The following is a 20,537-nucleotide window of genomic DNA, read 5'->3' as shown; positions in this document are numbered from 1 at the left end:
GACTCAGACGTCTTCAGTGCGCTTTCACTCTGCTGAGAGTGAAGAAATACAGTCCAGGCCAATGTTGGCCAAAAAAGCTTATAAAGAAGTTCAGCTGTCAGACTAAGAGGTTCAACAGAGCAAGTAGTGAGGAACAATGCGTAACGTCTCTATTGTGTGTGTAGTGACTGCGGTCTCACAAAGTTTGTGTTTTTTCTGAATATTTGCTATTTTTATTGTAAATATTTGATGTGATACAACCCTATCATTTTGGTGTTTTAATGGGAACATAGCAATAGCAATAAGTTGAGCAAGTCCGGGAGCCCGTGGACTGATATACAGCAGTTTTTTATTATCGCTTCATGATAGGGAAAACCCCAATATCGATATCAACCAATATTACATTTGTATGGCAATATTATCGGTGGGACGATATGAACAGACATCTCTATACTGTACATAATCCATCTTTGAATGCGTCTTCTGAATGCCTTATATTTGTATTTTCGTTCATTTAGCCATTTTTATGCTTGAAAGTGCATGCCTAATTTAGGCCAAGAATAAATATACAATATTCATAATGTCTCCCTGTTCTTGTTGCTTGATCTATTGGTATTAATGTTTCTTGTGTTCTTATTCATTTTCTTGTGTTTTCTTTCTTTTTTTTGGGAGAATGAACAGAATAAGAATTTCATTGCGTAGTAAAAGTACCTGTTTTACTGTGCATATGACAATAAAACTTGAATCTTGAATATGCATATTTTTAACTAATAAAACAGTGACAATTTATTAATCAATTTATTTTGAAAACATAACAGTGAAGCCGCAAAATTCAAAGCGTGAAGTGGCGAGGGACGACTGTATGCTTCCTTCGGTCCCAGTTTCACAGGTGCGGATTTGATCAACTTTACTGTGCTGACAAGCTTCTCCACATGAAGCAATGGCAGAAGCACAAACAAATTCCCTGGCCAACTGACAAAAACTAGAGCTCTTATTTAGATGAACGGGGTCACTGAGGTAGCAGAAAAGAAAGTAGTCGTTACAAGGCAGTGTATAATCCAAAATATGCTAAGGTACAATTATCACATCATTATAACCGATAATGAAGAAATGAATCGTGTGGAGCTTCTTGTGGATTCATATCAGTACTGTACTTCAGCACAGTATATTTACAGTTTGCAGACAAAACTCAAGGAAGACCAACTGGTGCACTTATGAAAGAAGTTTTTGCAAGACATTATAAAACATAAAATGGTGCGTTCGCTCACCCTCGGCTCATCAGTCAAAAGATTATACCACATGATAGAGGCCCAGGCGCCAGGCAGCTGACTCCCATTAGAAATGACCACCAGTGGCAGGGAACATGTCTGGAAGCATTTTAGGAAATTCCGTATTACTAGGGGGTACGCTACGATCTGGCAAATACTCAAATACCAATTATTAATAAGCAGGTTTTTACCTCCAAGTCGATGTTAAGGCCTTGCACTGTGAAGTATGCCTCGAAACATAAAGTGTGAAGTTCTTCTGTTACAGACAACAGATTCTGAAATGTTGGCAAAATATTTTGTTAAAATCAAATTACATTTACATTTGGTTAATTTCCTATTATGATTATGAACCAAAAGTATTGTATCGTATGTACTGTACAGTGCATCCGGAAAGTATTCACAGCGCTTATTCCAAAATGGAATACATTCATTTTTTTGCCACCAAAACACCCCATAGTGACAACATTTTTGCAAACTTATTAACAACACTAAGACATGTACATACTGTAGGTATTCACACCCTTTGCTCGGTACTGTTTTGGTGCACCTTCGGCAGCAATTGCAGCCTCAAGTCTTTTCCAATGTGATGCTCCAACCTTGGCACTATCTATCTCACTAACTATCTTTGGGCAGTTTTGCACATTCCTCTTTGCAGCACCTCTCAAGCTTATTCGTGCGGGATGGGAGGTGTCGCCAGACAGGGGAGGCAGAGCCTGGGGAGAAAAATGACTATTCCATTTTGGAATAAGGCTTTACAAAAAGGCTGCAGAAAAATTTAACTGCTGTGAATACTTTCCGGATGCGTTGTATACTGTATTTTCTGGACTATATATATATATATATATATATATATATATATATATATATATAAGTCACACCACCCAATATGGTACTTTGGGAACAACAGACAAACAAACGACGAACACGAGCGATTAGTGCACTGTTTACCTCATTCCCCTTTGTGGAGCTAGCATATTTCTTCTCTTTTAGCTGCTGTAATCAAGGAATTCAATGTCAACACAAGCATTCACTGGTTCAAGTTACATACCAAGCACGCACACGGCTCTAGATGAAAAATGTGGAATAGTTGAGCGTAAATAATATAGGATCATGAATGGTCCTACATACCAAGTGTCTAAATTCCACTGAAAGGCAGCCGTTGGAGAAATCCTCAATATCCATGACTTTAGTGTTATTGGTCAGGATAAAAAACTGACGACTTCTAGGGTTAAAAAAACAAAAAAAACAACATATTCACCTACCGGTATATGTCAGATCATTTCAGAATGTGCATTAGACAGGCACAGTTTTATTGTGTTTTCGAGGCCCATTAATTCAAATATACAGTATACTTTGCACATGAGAATAACATTTCTAGCATAATGCTGACTTTTACAAACTAAATAGAAATATTTTATGAAAATGTGTGTGAGCTGTTATTGACTGAAACCATTTATGATGAAAAGTGATGCACTCCAAAGCACACTAACGTCCTTGCAATCAACAAGGAGCAGCAGAACATGCTGTGTTGAGGTTTACTGTACTCACACTCGGCCTGGAGGGAGGTCCCTGAATACACATAAAAGAGAATCACTGCCAGCTTTAAAACACAGCATCTGACTTCCATTTCAAAAGTGATTATCAAATTGCTTCTTGTTAGAATGTAATCATTGTGTTGTACAGAAATGTGCAGAGAAAGAAATCCTCACTTGTCAAATGTTGTTTTAACCTTCAGCTGATAATCCACTGCCGGAAGTTTAACCAGGAGCCTGGGTGGAGAAAAAAGTGCATTGTTGAGTGCTGAACATGCAACATGCGCTTTCATCGCCGGCCGCATTGCATTTATTGCTGCCAGCTGTGAACACGTATACTCCTGATCAAAATTAAAAGACCAGTTGAAAAACTGCAAGAATTTACATTTGCACTGTTGGATCTTCAGGAGGTTCTAAATGCAAAAAAAAAAAAAGAAATGGCAGTGAGCCAAATTTTTTTTTGAGTAACAATTGATTAAAAACAACCGTGAAAGTGAAATAGGCTGTTTATCAGCCAATGAAAAGTTTAAGACCACAGCCTTTAAAAGGCAAGAAGTTTCTCTCTTTGACTTTCGCGGTTGAATTGTTGAGCTGCATAAGCAAGGCCTCTCGCAGCGCGCTATTGCTGCCGAGGTTGGATGCAGTAAGACAACTATTTGAAACTTCTTCAGAGATCCTGAGGGTTATAGAACAAAAAAGTCAAGTGGCCGAACCAAAAAAATGTCAAAGGATCCGACTGGGTGTCTGTCAAGACACGGGACAATCCTCAGCCCAAATGGAGGTTCTTACTGGTGCCGAGTGCAGTCCAATAACCATCAGACAGAACTTATAAGGCAAAAAAATGTCTTCAAAGGCCTTGTCTCCTTCAACACCACAAATTTGCATGAGAGCATCAAACATGGGACGTGGAAAGGTGGAAGAAAGTTTTATTCTCTGATGAGAAACAAATGTAACCTTGATGGTCCGTTACTGGCATGACAAGGAGATCCCACCTGAGAGGTTTTCCACACGGATGGAAGGGGTGCCATCATGATCCGGGGTGCTTTTTCCTTCAATGGGACAACCAAATTTCTGGTTGTGCAGGGGCGTCAAACGGCAAATGGATATGTGGAGATGTTGCAGGGGGCGTCCCTCATGACTGAAGGCCCCCGTCTGTGTGGTAATGACTGGCTTTTTCAACAGGACAACGCTGCACTTCACAATGCCCGCCTGACAAAGAACTTCTTCAAGAGGAATAACCTCACTATTTTGGACGATACTGCATGTTCCCCTGATCTAAATCCACTTGAGAACATTTGGGGATGGATTGCAAGGGAAATTTACAAAAATGGACATCTGTTCCAGACAGCGGATGCCCTCCGTGAAGCCATCTTTACCACCTGGAGCAGCATTCCCACTAGCCTCCTGGAAACACTGGCATCAAGCGGGCCAAAACCAATTTTTGAGGTGATTAACAAGAATGGCACATCTACTCAACTAGCCAGTCACCAGAAAAGATCATCAGTAAAACATATGTACATTATTGCTATCTAATTTATCTTATTATGTACTGTGTAAAACTAACACAGGAACATCAAATTAAAAGCATGAAATGAATACAGACCCACCATCCACCAGTATGAGCCTTGACTTTCAATGTCATTGTTTTTCAGGGAGGTTGTGTAGCCAACAAATATGCACATTGGCACTCAATAAGGTCATCAAATCCTACCCATATTTCCAAAAGTGATATCCCTTTACATACAATTTTATGTTGCTATAAAAGTTGTGTATCAAATTGTTTCCAACAAAGAGATTTACATCCCTACTTATTATAGATAAAAACTTATTTCAATCTGCGATTAAGTGTGATTAATTATGAGTTAACTATGGACAAAATGTGATTAATCGCAATGAAATATCGATTGACAGCCCTAGTACGGAATGCTCATGACATGAAATGATTGTGTATATTGTGTCATACCTGACTTTTGTGGTGAATTGCACACTTGTCTTGATGACGAGGGGTTTCTGTGGATATGTGGGCATACAGGGCTGCTTCTCCACCACAAATGAGCTGAAAGCAGACCACACAGTCAAACACAGTGGCTGTTTTTTGTTGTTTTTTTTACATTTTAACAGCTGCATTGGATCACTGAACTCAACTCATTTAACAAAGCATAATACGCAACCAAAAACTAATACTCCTAATCATGTAGCAAACACAATTTATACTGGTTTTCAATTTTACAATAATAGTTTAAATTTAATTTTATATAAATAAATATTAATTAATTAAACCAGTCCAGGGTGCACCCCGCCTGTCGCCCGAATCGGCTGGGATAGGCTCCAGCATGCCACCGTGACCTTAATGAGGAGAAGCGGCATAGAAAATGGATGGATGGATAATTAACGAAATAAATAAATATTACATTTTTGGACTTCTCCAGCATCTTTACCACCATCCAGCCTCAGCTCCTCAGGGACAAACTGACCCAGATGGGAGTAGGATCACACCTGGTGGCATGCATCACAGATTACCTGACTGGAGGACCTCAGTACGCACGACTGGGGAACTGTAGGTCTGACACTGTGACCAGCAGCACGGGAGCATCGCAGGGAACTGTGCTCTCTCCTGCTCTGTTTACGCTGTACACGTCTGACTTTCAGTACAACTCGGAGCTCTGCCATACACAGAAGTACGCGAACGACACGACCATCGTGGGACGTGTCAGGAATGGACAGGAGGATGAGTACAGAAAACTCATTCAGGACTTCACGTCAACTGGTGCAACACAAACCACCTGCACCTCAACACCACCAAGACCAGGAAAATGATGGTGGACTTTAGGAGAAACAGGACACACCCAGTACCTGTTCTCAATAAAGGTGACCGTGTGGAGGTGGTTCACACCTACAAATACCTGGGAGTGCATCTGGATGATAAACTGGACTGCACTGCCAGCATAGATGCTCTGAGCAGGAAAGGGCAGAGCCGTCTGTACTTCCTCAGAAGGCTAGTGTCCTTCAACGAAGCTGCTGCAGGCGGTAAAAACACACACAGGACTGGACTTACTATGAGCCTATGAGGCTCTTCTGGTGGAAATGTGGCCGGGAATAGAAAAGCCATCACCATGGATGTGAAAATGGGCATCATAAAAACACCCAATTATGGCTGCACTTTTAGTGTTGACCGTTCGACTGTCACGACCGTCATTAAGAATAACGACTGAATCCTTGAACATATTAAAGGATCTGCTCCTATGACAGAGATGAGACACGACACTAGCAAAAGCCCTCTCTTAACAGAAGAGGTCTGTGCCATCACTTATTGTCCGTATGTCCGAATATCTCTCCCCAAAGATTGTCATTCTAGGGAAAGAGTGGCCACTAAGACGCTGCTTTGTCACCAGGCAGGCAAAGGACCCGAGCAGGACGCTCATTCATCAGCCACACCAGGCAACAGCAGCACCAACCAGGGGTGCACACCCATCAGAGACATAAACAGGGAGACTCCACACTTAAACTTGAGAACAGAAGACACCTTTTGGATGAAAGGTGAAACATTTTCAATAATCAGGATCAGTCCAGATGTCTCGGTTTAACCTTTGCAGATGACTGAGATTCTCCACAGTATAGTATGTGCTTATACGAGTTGTTTCACTCCGTTTTTTTAGTTGTGGGCCGTGTGATGTTCATAGTACCTCTTGATGAGGTGATAAATGAGGTATTTTACTCTTTCCTCCAACTGGGGTTTTTGGAAGGGGATGGGGTCACTGTCATAGGTGACCTTCAAAACCAGCTCCCCCAGTTTGTCCAGCTGGCGCTTAATCTGGAAGAGACTCTGGGCTGTTAGAGTAAACCTGAAAGGGGGCAGAAACAGATTTGTGTGTTAGTTTCATTTCATTAAATGTGACACATTCATGACTGAGTGCATGCCTGTGCCAATGACCTGTACAGTAAACAGTAATGCTTCTTCTATTATTTGGACTTTTTTGTCGCTCACCTATTGCTGTTTGGGAACGCACAAAGTGGGTATATGGGATGGGTGCAGGATTTGTTTCTTACCAGTATGCATTTTATACAGGGTCAGGCAAAATGATCTGACACATTTGTAGGTTAAATAAAAGGCAAATAAAGTAAAGAAACAAAAAAGTGTTTTTATTTTGGAAAAGTACATATAATGCCATTATTTTCATATAATGCCATTTTGCTTTGTTTATTTAAAATGCCATTGTTTTTGGTTTCTTTTTCAGTTGCTGCCATGAATTGGACTGGTGAGCATCGCGCTTTTATTGTGAAACGTTGATCAAAACAATGGAATCTGTAACTGCAACACAACGAGCGTTCCGTGTGCACTTCAATCTTGGTAGACGTGATCCCTACCAGCTCCAAACACCATCTTGTTATGGTCACCACCTTCACAGCTACTGGATCTGCATTGAGTGTGTGGACAAGAATGGATCCCATTGGACTGATTTCATTTTTAAAACATAATGAAACACAATGGCATTATATGTACTTTTCCAAAATAAAAACAATTTCTTGTTTCTTTACTTGATTTGCCTTTTATTTAACCTACAAATGTGTCACATCATTTTGCCTGAGCCTGTATTTAATAAAGACCTCATGCGTGATTTTCAGTGTGCAGTTGCTGTAGAATGCGACCATTACCAGCTCTGCAGTTGGTCCAAGCTGGTGAGCACCGGGCTCCCAATGGCAGCCATTTGCTGTTTCCGTTTCCAGTCCTGAAGCTCAGGAATGAGCTGAGACGTCATCATGTCATCAACCTCCTTGATGGCAACAGCCATCTTTGACAGAATCTCCTACCAAATGAACGAAACAAAAATGAGTTGATGTCCTTTTGAATATGCAGCTCTGCTAATAGTGTTTATTTTCTAATACATGTTATACCATTGCTCTTCCTGTTTAATTCCCTAAAAGACGCACCATGTGGAACATATAGTTGAGAGATGAGCAGCACAATTGAGTAAGTGTAAGTAAGTGTGTTGTGCCCATATCATTGAATTCGTTGAATTCGTTCCAGACACCCAAAAATGTCGAGACAAAACACATTTTATAGACAATAATTATAGTTTTACGTGCAGAAAATGACTCAGAAATAATTACACAAATTATAAATGAATGGACAACTGAACATTTTACAGAGTTCTGTTGGGAAAAAAAACAACAGAACCATCATTTTACCAAACAACACACAATAAACACATTATTCTACTGCAACCACAGTTTGCAAAAATGAAACAAATATATCAAACTAAATATCAATGTTCTAGAACCGATAAACATATACGTTGCTGTTTAATATAGAAAATGAAAAAAACAACAACAACCGCTGCCGGCAGGGATGTAGCGGAAGTGCGCCGGAGAGGATACGTGTGCTGTGTTTGACTCCCTGCCGCCAACATGCTGCGGTAATTTGAATCTTATGTTTTGTTGTTGGAACCAGAAACGAGTGTTATGGATGTAAAATGAGACAGGCAGAAACACAATGTCACCCTCGATGCCGCTGGGTTGATGAACCCGAGATGTGTATGCATGCACGTGTGTGTGCACGGCAGCCAATGTCGGAGCCACCTCAGAGCCACACCTCTGAAATGACGACGGTCTTCCAATTAAGCCGTAAAATTTGGCGGTCTGAGATCAGCAAACAAAGGCTATTGCTCTAAAACAGCACCCGCGGCCCACAATGCATTGCCCGATCACGTGCAAGTATCACAAGAGTTGGTCATTGGCGCGTGATCCAAGATCGCGCCGTAAACAAACTCGATGGTATTTTGGACGCTAAACAAGCCGGCAAATGCAAGCCGAGACAACATTTTTGGGGAAACTTTTGGATGTTAACCAAAAAAATGCGCTAACCGCAGCGGATGTTAACTGAAGTACCACTGTACTTTGAAGAAGTACTGTTACAACAGAAAATACTTTTTGTAAGTAACGTAATGGACAACCAGCTGTGCGCCCCTGTCGTGTCCCTTGGCACAAAAATGTAGATTTAAGTGTGAATTTCGCCTGGATATGCAACTCTCTGTGGATGTAGATAATATAGAAGTAGATATTGCAATAAAAGTACATTTACAACATGTTCACATGAATATCATACCCTAATAAATGGTATTATTCATTGTTTAATACTGTAACACACGTATATTTACACTACATGTTGGAGTGTAAAACAGTGTACAGTGGAACCTTGGCTAAATGGAAATAAAATGTTAAAAAAAGGACTCGGTAATGAGTAGATGTGCCATTCTTGTTAATCACCTCAAAAATTGGTTTGGGCATGCTTGATGCCAGTGTTTCCAAGAGGCTAGTGGGAATGTTGCTCCAGGTGGCAAAGATGGCTTCACGAAGGGCATCCACTGTTTGGAACTGATGTCCATGAGGGCCTTCAGTCATGAGGGATGCCCCCTGCAACATCTCCACAAAGCCAGCTGCCATTTGACGCCCCTGCACAACTGAAGCTCTATTGTTCCATTGAATGGAAAGAAAAAGCACCCCAGATCATGATGGCACCCCCTCCACTTTGCCATGTGGAAAACATCTCAGGTGAGATCTTGTCATGCCAGTAACCCTGAAAGCCATTGGGCCCGTCAACATTACATTTTTTTCACATCGGAGAATAAAACTTTCTTCCAAAAGATGTTTTTTCTTCTTAAAAACCTTCTCTGGCAGATACCATCTGATGGTTATTGGACTACACTCGGCATCAGTAACAACCTTCATTTGGATAGAGGAACAGTCAATCGGATCCTCCAGCTCAAGGCCAGTGACGTTTTTTGGGGTCTACAACTTGACTATTTTGTTTCATAACCCTCAAGATCTGTGAAGAAGTTTCAAATGACCGTCTTACTGCGTCCAACCTCAGCAGCAATGGTGTGCTTATGCAGCTCAACAATCCCACCACGTTCAAAGAGAGAAAGCTTTATTGCCTTTGCCATCAAGTGATCATGACAGTGTGAATACCTGATAGACTTTCAATTCCCTTTTTTTCTAAGATGTTGTTTTTTAATGGCTCTGGTCTTAAACTTTTGATTAGTCTATTTCACTTTAATAGTTATTTGTAATAAATTGTTAACTCAAAACATTTTTTGTCTCGCTCCCATTTCTTCTTTTTGCATTTTGAAGCTCGACTTAGAACCTCCTTAAGATACAAAAGTGCAAAATGTACATTCTTAAACTGTAAAATTTTGACCAGGAGTGCATTATACTTATACTTTTTGTCGTACCTTCCTTTTCGAGTCGAGTATGTTTAGTATTTCTTGCAGTCTTGTTACTTCCTGTTTCATCAGGTCAGAGTTCCTCTCTGCTGGATCTGTCACACACCAATGCACACCATATTTTTCACAGCACAACAGCAGTGGGCAGAAACACTCTTATATTTGTGACAGCTGTGTGCACAGCTCACCTCGAGACTGAAGGGTCTTGTAGCGGAAATCAAAATCATCCTGCATGTCCTCGATGTATTTCACTCCATGGTCCATCAGCTGTGCACAATTCAGTGTGGTTGAATGTAATAACTGTATAGAATTCAATCATCAATAGAGCCGTGCTTTGTTTTTCTGGATGTAGTTACTTGCACACTTCCCCTGATGATCCCAATTCTGCCGTCCATATTCTTCTGCCTCTCAGAGGCCACTGAATTCTGCAGTGACTTCTCCAGTGGACCCTGATTACAGCAAAAAGATAAGAAAGAACACAATTACGCACCATGTTCGCATGTGTGCTGAAAAAACACGCATCAGTCTTCAATCAGTAACTCATATATAAATTCTAATTTACATTTGTAAATGTTTCTTTTTCAAGGACACATTTCATGAGCTGTTAACGTTAGCATTCCAATACGATGATCGGTTGGGTTGCAGGGAACAACGCTGCAAAATGCTGTTATTTTTGCTTTGTCAAATTCATGGAGTGTTGCCTATCTCAGCTGACTTCAAGTGAGAGGTAGGGTACACATTGGACCAAACAAAAGTCAATCGGCCAGGTGTGACTGGCATGTGCCAATTTTTTTACTGTACACATTATTGTGCTCCAAAAAATGTGAAATGAATCTGGTCATGGTCACCCTGAGAGTGGATACACACAATAAGAATCCAAAAATATGTTTCAGTCTTCTTCGTCCTATTAAAGTATTTCCCTTCAGAGTTGCTCCCATTATTAGCACGTTTGTGATGGGTGGCACACATCACTTCCTGGTAGAAGCAGTACCTCTGATTGAGAAGAAATGGAGACTTTCCACACAAACCTGTTCCTGCATGCAAGCGCTGGAGAGGATCCGCCGCTCTTCTCTGAGGCGGTTGGAGACCACTCTGGCCATGGCCACTGGGTTACTTGAATATTTCGCCTGTACATCCACAAAGAAACAAGAGAATGTTTCACGTTGCAAGAGAAGTTTGTATGTTTCTTTACCAAAACAAAGCAGCCTTCTGTTCAGTGTATAGTTTACCACAACGATTTGGTAAACTATAAGTGTGATACTCACACATTCTGTCAACAGTAAGAATAAGGTTCCACTCCCAGTCGGAATATTTACACCGGCTTCACTCTATCAAGGTTTTTCAAAAATATATTAATTAATAAATCAAGCTGTTTTGTGTTTGAAGATGGCCTATATTAGTCATTTTATAGCTGTTGCTGCAGTAAACCACGCCAAGCTAAAACTCAACTCATTGAGGTGACACATTTATAGCAACACAAATAAGCACGAGTCTCATTTACCAAATTTTCCAGACTGTAAGGCTGAATCCCGATTCTACCCCTTACCCCTCGTCTTACCCCTTACCCCTAGGTTTTGCCCGTTCACGAGAATCAAGCGGTGTCCCAATTCTCCTTAAACCGAGGGGTAAGGGGTATAAGTGCTAAGGGGTACACACCCCTTGGTAACAAGTGCGGTAGGCTACCACACTTGAAGCGAAGGGGAAGGCGGAGCTACAACACCCGCTGAGAAGGCAGAAGCACGGAGACCGAAAGAAACACATAAATGTAAATAATTACGCATAATTTCTGCGTTTCGCAGGAACGTCACTCATGGTTTATTGTATATTCAATCATTTGCTACTCCACGTAAATATTCGCCATGTTTTGAATTGTTGGTTTCCTAGAGTTCTAACTAGCCGGCTAACACCAATGTCTGACTTCGCTGCAATCTACTGCATTTCCTAAATAATTAGACAACGATGAGATCGCGGCCACATTAGCCTGTTCATTGTAAGTTGTATTTTAAAGTAGCGAGGGGAATCTACATTACTGAACTGTCCGAGAGAGTGCCGTGTTGTGTCCGACTAAAGCGTCCCCCTTTCTCTGCCACGGAGGGTGGACATCCCCCGCTCTATACTCCCGAGCTCTGTGGCAGCGCGGAGGCTGCTCGGATGCCCCTCGCCCGCCCATGGCAGGTGGCTAGCCCCGCTGCAGAGTCTAAGTGACGTTGGCGTTTTGTAATCTAATCATTCAACGCAGCACATCGTAGTTAATCACTCTATATTTGTTTTCAGCACACTTTTTATGACTATACTACTATGAGTATTATTACTATTATTATTGTATCATTGCATCATGCACATGTCATTCCTGCAGGAGACGCTGAGCCACTACAAAATACTGCACTCCAGGACCTTTCAAAAGCTACGATCTCGGTATGGAAAAGTCAAATACAACAAAATGCAATTATGGACTTTTTTACGAAAGAATCAGAGAGAAAATCAACGACAAGAGGAGAGCGAGGCCAAAACACGAAGGTTTTTAAACCTGAAACGATGCTTGATAAGGTTTAGACATTTGTTGATGACGTTTGTTATACTATTTCTATTTCATGTGTATATTTGCTACATTTTCTATTTTTATAAATGTTGTTACGGTGCTGGTTATGAGCTGTTTATTACAACTGTTTGTTGTTTTGCAATAAATGTCAGTGTCTGTGTAGGCTCTCAGTCGTACAGGAGTTGTCCATCGAGGAAAAGGCTTCTTGAGACGTCATCTGTACTTCTGTGTAGAAGGTGTCGGACGTTTCGCTCCTCATCCGAAGAGCTTCGTCAGCAAACTAATAAGTGCTGGTAGCTTAGGCCTTAAATACAGTAAGAGTGGGCGGAATTGGTGTGCCAACACCCTCCTCCTATTGGTTTGTTACACTAAGCCTGGGCGGAGCAGTGGTATAATCCTATCCTGTTATTCCCACAGCTCTTAGTCTTGCAAATGAGGTGAAGGCAGGGCCGAGCCAGAACAATAGATGCTAACAAGCCAGTATCAGAGTCGTTCATACCCAATTCAGGGAGCGACACTTCCCTTTTATCGTAGGTGTGAATAACAGGATAGGATTATACCACTGCTCCGCCCAGGCTTAGTGTAACAAACCAATAGGAGGAGGGTGTTGGCACACCAATTCCGCCCACTCTTACTGTATTTAAGGCCTAAGCTACCAGCACTTATTAGTTTGCTGACGAAGCTCTTCGGATGAGGAGCGAAACGTCCGACACCTTCTACACAGAAGTACAGATGACGTCTCAAGAAGCCTTTTCCTCGATGGACAACTCCTGTACGACTGAGAGCCTACACAGACGCATTGCGACCAACTTTGGGAGAGACATCCTTCTGCTGGTACGTAGCTTAGAAAAGGCCACTCTTAAATTAGCAGATTTAAGGAACCACCTCAGATTTAATCTTAGATGCAGGCAGAGTAGGTTAATCCCCAAATGCATGAGGCAAGCGTCCCTTGAGCAAGGACACTTGGCAAGGAAAATGCAACAAAACTACATCAGAAAAATACAGAATTTGAGAATTAGGAGACTTAACATAGAGATAAAAAATAAACAGTCTGAAGTAGAAACCTTCTATCAGAGATTGCAAACCAAGCTTACGCACGAAACCTATCAGGAGGTTTGTGAATTTACCAAATCAGGTTATATGAAGCACCATAGCAAAACCAAAGAAAGGCATAAGGGAAAATTCCAGAAACTTCTATTGGAAAATCGACCACAGCTTGTCGTAAACACTAAGGATGGGGGGAATCAGACCAATACTAAAGAAAATTGGATCAAAAATCTGTCAGACAGAAGCCTCTCGGAGACAGAGAAGGCAGTATTAACCAAGGGTCTCAACTTCTCAGTGACTCCTAAAACGATACCCACAGTAGACTATATCACAGCAGCTGAATCGGCCATCAGGAACAATAACCTTTCTAGAACAGAGGCAGGGGACCTTCGTCTGAGAATATCGGCCCTTCTCAGTAGTGCCAAACCACCACCGTCCAATATCACGTTAGGTGAGAGGAAAGCATTAGTGGCTCTGCAGAAAGATGAGAGCATCACCATCTTACCAGCTGATAAGGGCAGATGCACAGTGGTTCTCAACACATTGGACTACGAAGAAAAAATAACAAGTCTAATTAGTGATGCCAACACATATGAGCAACTTAAAAGGGACCCATCCAGTAGGTATAAGAAAGAAATCATACACTGTCTCCAAAAGTTAGAGAAGGAAGAACTAATTGACAGACAGATGTATCATAGGTTATACCCTGGGGAGGCTACACCATGTATCTATGGCCTTCCAAAAATCCACAAGGAAGGGTTTCCCCTCAGACCCATTGTCTGTAGCATTGACTCTACCACGTACAATGTAGCGAAATATGTAAAAACAGTCTTATCCCCATTGGTAGGCAACACTGATCATCATATAGAGAACACAAAAGGGTTTGTGGCGAGCATCAAAGACCTCAGATTGGAGCCAGAGGAAACTTTGGTGTCTTATGATGTGACTTCACTTTTCACATCTGTCCCCACCTCAGCAGCAGTCTCCGTGGTGAGGAAGAGACTGCTCGAGGACTCAACTCTGCATCGGAGAACAAAACTTAGTGCTGACCACATCTGCCAATTACTGGAAATTTGCCTTAACACCACATATTTTCAGTTTAGAGGGAAATTCTACAGACAAATTCATGGTTGTGCTATGGGCTCACCAGTCTCACCCATAGTGGCGAATCTGTACATGGAAGAGATGGAGAAACAGGCTCTCACATCCTTCTCAGGGACAAAACCAAGGCACTGGTTTAGATACGTGGATGACACCTTTGTCATAATCAAAAAACAAGAAATTCAGTCTTTCACAGATCACATCAATGCGGTGGACACCAATATCAAATTTACTCGCGAGGACACTAAAGAAAACCAACTAGCCTTCTTAGACTGCAAGGTAATTATAGGAAAGGACAGACAGCTACTTACAGAGGTCTTTAGAAAGGCCACACACACTGACCAATACCTGCTTTTTGAATCAAACCATCCACTACAACATAAACTAGGGGTTATTAGGACCCTCCAACATAGAGCGGAACAAATACCAACTAGTGCTGAGGGAAAGAAAAAGGAGACACAACATGTCCAGAGAGCGCTCTCAACCTGTGGGTACCCACGGTGGGCTTTTAACAAATGTCAAAAGAAGAGAGTAGGGAAAGAAACCCAAAAGCCCACAGAAGCAAAAAGGAGAGGAGTGGTAGTCCCTTATGTAGCGGGGGTCTCCGAAAAACTCCAGAGGATCTTATGGCAACACAAAATTCCTACCTATTTCAAACCAGTAAATACCCTGAGACAAAAATTAGTGCATCCTAAAGACAAGGCTCCAATCCACTGTAAAGATGAGGAATGCAAAGAGCACTACATTGGGGAAACTAAGCAAATGCTCCAAAAAAGGCTTTATCAACATCGCAGGGACAATGCTAGTGGTCCTCAATCAGCAGTACATCTACACCTGAAAGCTACCAATCACTCTTTTCAGGACAGCGAGGTTAAGATTTTGGCCAAAGAAAACAGATGGTTTGAAAGAGGAGTAAAGGAAGCTATTTTTGTCAAACAACAGAACCCATCATTGAATCGGAATGGTGGTTTGAGGTTTAATTTGGACCCTGTGTTCAGCAGGTTACTGAGACCAAAACCCACAGCTCTTAGTCTTGCAAATGAGGTGAAGGCAGGGCCGAGCCAGAACAATAGATGCTAACAAGCCAGTATCAGAGTCGTTCATACCCAATTCAGGGAGCGACACTTCCCTTTTATCGTAGGTGTGAATAACAGGATAGGATTATACCACTGCTCCGCCCAGGCTTAGTGTAACAAACCAATAGGAGGAGGGTGTTGGCACACCAATTCCGCCCACTCTTACTGTATTTAAGGCCTAAGCTACCAGCACTTATTAGTTTGCTGACGAAGCTCTTCGGATGAGGAGCGAAACGTCCGACACCTTCTACACAGAAGTACAGATGACGTCTCAAGAAGCCTTTTCCTCAATAAATGTCAGTTTGTACAAATGTGTGCCTTTTATTTTTTGTTTTTAAAAAGGTGTTGTGAAGGCTACATAACATTGAAATAATGTAGAGATTTATGGAAGGAAACATTTATTCTAAACCATTGAATGATCTCATCTGCCTGTGTCACAGCCAGCAAGCGGTGAAGGGTGATGATGTAATAAGGTTCAGGTGGTGTCCCATTTCTTAGTGGCTTCTTCCCCTTGGCTCGAGGTAACGCTTGACACGGGGTAAAACGAAGGGGAAGGGTTAAGGGGTAGAATTGGGATTCAGACTAAGTCTCTCTGGAGTATAAGTTGCAGGACCAGCCAAACCATTGCCTTATAATAAAGTGATGCTATAGCTCCAGACCTTTCTCTTTGACCCGTTTATCTTCTTATTCTTTCCTCTTTTTTCTAAATTGTGCACCTGATGGCTTTGACTTTGTCTTTTCCATGTTTTGTTGACAAATTAACTGCACTTTTTAATCATCATCTCCCTCAGTCGTTCAACTAGCAGTCAAGGCTAAACCAACTCATGTCGACTCACAATTCCAGCCTTTTTATTTCACATTCTCGTAGTGAAATAACATGTTTGACACGCTTGGTATCTCATATAATTCATCAAAGATAACATTAGCAGTTAGGTATGCTTCATTTTTTAGCAATTACTGTTGTGCCCAGCTGCACCTGCCCCCTCGCTGCTCTTTTAGTTTGATCCACATCACGTGGTGGACGTTTGAGCCAGTGGTTTGAGCACGTTTGAGCAGCGAGTTGCTCCAAGTTGGGGGCGCGAGTATCACGCCTGTAGAGGGCGCCCATCTGCCACACGTACGCTCCGACTTGAAGAGGATATGATGAGCGCTGAGCGTTAGTAAAAAGGATTTTTTGAGAATGCCGCCCTGGTCAATTGCCCATGTGACCCGCAGAGCTGGAGCCGCCACTGTATCAATTCTCAGACGGTGAATAGATTTCACCACGTTTGTATTGTACTTCAGCATTCGCACATAACCAAAATTGCTTCATCTAGTTTAATAGTGTCTGTTTTATTCATTTTATTATTATTAATTTTATTCATTTCTTTTCAACAAATCCAATTGAATGGTTTTAAAGCTGAAAGAACGCCGTCAGTGTCACTGAGCATCAGTGTGCAGCGTGTGAACTACCGTAGTTTTACTGCAGCTTGATTTGACTTCTGACGACAAAATGCGTTAGTAAACGTCCCCGTCTCTGTTCTCTTTTCAAATCTCTTTCAGTGAATTACAAGCATTTTGTTCGTCATCAAGAGAAGTCCAAACCATTTCTGGGTTTGATGGTTTCAGCCATCAACAAATGTGACTCAGTTTCTGCAGATGACGAGTCCACACCTACAAGCCACGAGCCTAACATTTTGACGTTGGATTGGTTTGAATCGGTTGACAAATGTGGGCGGACAAAAAATGAGGCGGCGTAAGACAAAGTAGAGGAATAAATACATGAAAAAATGGTGTAGAATTTTGTACATTAAAAGAGTTCAAAATGTGGTTACTTGTGTCAAGCGAGTACCACGGACCGTCGCATGTCCGACCCTTGGGCCCTTCCATCTGTGCGGCCCTCTTCAACATGTAGCTGAGCGGTTCTAGTGGTCCAATATGCCGAGGGCCCATTATTATGTTGTCATTATCTTGCACATAAGAGCACATTGTAAAACATAAGGTTTCAGAGCTTTCAACAAGGGTAGCTTCAGTAATCCCTCGTTTATCGCAGTTAATTGCTTCCGTGCAGACCGTGATAAGTGTCGCTAAGTAGGATTCCTTATTTATAAGTGGAATATTTTCGTAGTTAGAGCATTGAAAACCTGTTTAAAGCCTTCTAAATGCAGCTTTTTAACATTCTTAGAGCCCTGTAGACATGAGATAGCACCCCTATAGTCACCTTGACACTCGTATTACCCAATATAGTAGCTATAATAACAGAAAATAAGACATATAAGACATAAATAAAACATAATATAGACTCACACATTACACTGGGAGAGTCCTTTGTTGTTGTACTTTTCTGGAGTGTACTTCCTGCGGTGGTTATTGTCTCATCAATGTAATGTAATGGCAGCAGAATGACACCCGTACATTAGTAAGCCTTTTTATTTGAAAAAGACTCAGGGCATCAACAGTTCAACACTTCCTAGTTCTCTTGTTCTAGGGATTTATGTTCTATAAGCTCGCTCTAACCCAGCATGCAGCACGTCCCTGCCGTCTACATCCCGCACTCGAAACAGCATCAGAACTACACGGTACACCCATCTACAGTAACGTTACTGACACCTAGTGATCAGTGTGGAATACTACATATCCTGTCTTTAAACGTGTCTTCTGTATGCCTTATATTTGTATTTCTGCTCATGTAGCCATTTTTATGCTTGAAAATGGTTCATTTAGACCAAGAATACATTAAACTAGCTTAGATATGCATATTTTTTACACTAATAACTGAATTTATAAATTACTTGAGTTTGAAAAACCGTAATAGAGCAAACCACAAAGTAGCGATGGACGACTGTAGTGTACTTTTAGTACTTTACTACTTACAGAGTACTCACATTCGCACTGTGTTGACGAGAGTACTCCACAGGTTGCACTTCAGCTAGGGTGTCCAAACTTTTTCCAACCAGGCCCACGTAGTGAAAAATGGAAGGACACAAGGGCCACTTTGATATTTTGTAAAGCAACACGAGTAGATATGCTAACAAGTTATATGTGTTTCCAGAAAGTAGGTCATAGGTAAACCTATTATTAGGATGAACTTTGGTCTTTGCTCTTTTTTTCCTATTTTTGCTGTTGTTGTTTTTTTTTTAATTTTCAACATATTTCAACTTTGGTGTGAAATAATCTTCAGAAATTTTCTTCCGGTAATCGTATTCATTTACACCCATAACATAAAGACTTGATTCCCATCGTATTAGAACTTTAAAACAATGACCTACTTTTCTTTCATATTTTTCCTCTGAATATTGAGGCTTTATTCTCGTAAAATTGCAACTTTTTTTCCCAGAATATTTTGAAAAAAATTATTTCTGCTGTTGTTTTTTTGTAATTTTCCAACCATTTCTTCTTGTAGATTTTCCGCTCTTAATGCTGACTTTATTCCCATAATATTTGGACGTTACTCTTGTAACATTATAACTTTTTCCACAACCTAATTTTCCAAAGTACAACTTTTTTTCATAATATTGCTACTTTAAAAAAAGAACTTTTCTTTCAACTTTATGCTACTAAAATCTCATTACTTTCCCTCATCATAGTACAACGTTATTCTCATAAAATTGTGACCTTTTCTAATGACGCCTTTTAACTCTTAATATTTTGCCGTTATTCTTTTAAAATGATTCCTGATTTTTGCATTTTTGCTAATAATGTTGTTTTAGTTCGTTTTGCTTTTTTTTTTAGTTTCCCTGCTAAATTCTATTTTTTAGAACGTGCCGTGAGCCGCAAGAGGCACCCGGGGCCGCACCTTGGTCACCCCAGAGCTGGGGGGGGGACGCACAGCCAAGAGACATGAGCAAGTACAACGTGGGTAAGCCACAAACATCCTTGAACAACGCTGAGCACACGCACACAGGAAACCATTTGAGGCTCACTTGTTTGTTCTGCAAAGCTGCCTTTTTGAACAGGAACAAAAAGAAAGTAACTCTGACTTCTCCCTTTGCTCTGTGCGGCCCACGCCTCACGTACAACTCACACAAACATTTTTTTGTAAAACATTTCCCACAATCTGTTGCTGGTGTCTTTAGCTCAAATTCTGCAAAAAAAACGTTTCTTACCACCTAAACATACGTTTATTGCTCATTTACCAAGAAGAAAACTTTGGTTCACAAAGACTTCAGATACCAAGAGGACACGCGTTTCCCACCTGCTCTCCTACGACTAAAAAAGCGAGGTAGCGTCAGCAGTGTTGGATTTTGGAGGACAAAGAAGTGACACACCTGGAGCTGTTGTTGTATGATTTTCATATTGTGTCTCTGCAAGAAGTTCTGCTCTTGAGAGCGCAGCCTCTCCAAGTGGGACAGCAGGTTGGTGAACAGCATGGCTGCCATCAATTCATTGTCGGCGGCTGTGTCCCTAAAAGAGACAGCAGATATACAGCACATAGAGCTCCTATTCATGTTTGTTCTCGATGCAGCAGGAGTGAAGAGGCACTCACCAATCCTGACCCTCGATCCAGGCGGCCAGACCCTGCCTGACGTCCATTGGAAAGTTGTCATCATACAAATAGTCCACATGTTCCAGGAGTCTAATCTCCAGCTGCTGGATTTGCTTCCACTGGCTCATACTGCTGACCTTCTGCCAGAAAAGGCAGCCTGGTAAACGTTTGAAGTGGAAGTGAAGGATTTTGTGATCGTTCTTACCTGCGGGAGTCAGAGCTGATTGTCAGTCTGTGGCACGTACTCGACCATGTGCACGTTTCCCTTTGACTTTCGTTTTCATTGTACTTCAGTACAGGAAGTGATCCC

At 41.4% G+C, this 20,537-nt stretch overlaps 1 protein-coding gene across 3 annotated transcripts in view; it reads right to left on the bottom strand.

The window, feature by feature from the left end:
• Positions 1-20,537, bottom strand: part of stat4 (signal transducer and activator of transcription 4) — a 27,418-nt gene extending 6,881 nt beyond the window's left edge. Inside the window, exons 1-16 of one of the 3 annotated variants that reach the window (XM_054787094.1) lie at positions 20,433-20,537; positions 20,228-20,364; positions 20,010-20,145; positions 11,028-11,126; positions 10,356-10,448; positions 10,188-10,266; positions 10,009-10,094; positions 7,433-7,584; positions 6,463-6,621; positions 4,743-4,835; positions 2,957-3,016; positions 2,796-2,816; positions 2,376-2,469; positions 2,196-2,240; positions 1,439-1,522; positions 1,248-1,346 (exon numbers count right to left, since the gene is read on the bottom strand). In XM_054787094.1, coding sequence (XP_054643069.1) covers positions 1,248-1,346; positions 1,439-1,522; positions 2,196-2,240; positions 2,376-2,469; positions 2,796-2,816; positions 2,957-3,016; positions 4,743-4,835; positions 6,463-6,621; positions 7,433-7,584; positions 10,009-10,094; positions 10,188-10,266; positions 10,356-10,448; positions 11,028-11,126; positions 20,010-20,145; positions 20,228-20,355 — 1,428 coding nt within the window. In that variant the 5' untranslated portion in view covers positions 20,356-20,364; positions 20,433-20,537. Of the gene's footprint in view, positions 1-1,247; positions 1,347-1,438; positions 1,523-2,195; positions 2,241-2,375; positions 2,470-2,795; positions 2,817-2,956; positions 3,017-4,742; positions 4,836-6,462; positions 6,622-7,432; positions 7,585-10,008; positions 10,095-10,187; positions 10,267-10,355; positions 10,449-11,027; positions 11,127-20,009; positions 20,146-20,227; positions 20,368-20,432 lie in introns of all 3 variants that reach the window. The other 2 variants (XM_054787093.1, XM_054787095.1) reach the window with 2 other exon arrangements.

This window comes from Dunckerocampus dactyliophorus, chromosome 9 (genome assembly GCF_027744805.1).
Source record: "Dunckerocampus dactyliophorus isolate RoL2022-P2 chromosome 9, RoL_Ddac_1.1, whole genome shotgun sequence".
Lineage (NCBI taxonomy): Eukaryota > Metazoa > Chordata > Actinopteri > Syngnathiformes > Syngnathidae > Dunckerocampus > Dunckerocampus dactyliophorus.
The sequence above is the reverse complement of the archived record's forward strand: the minus strand, read 5'-3'. Positions and strand labels throughout refer to the sequence as shown.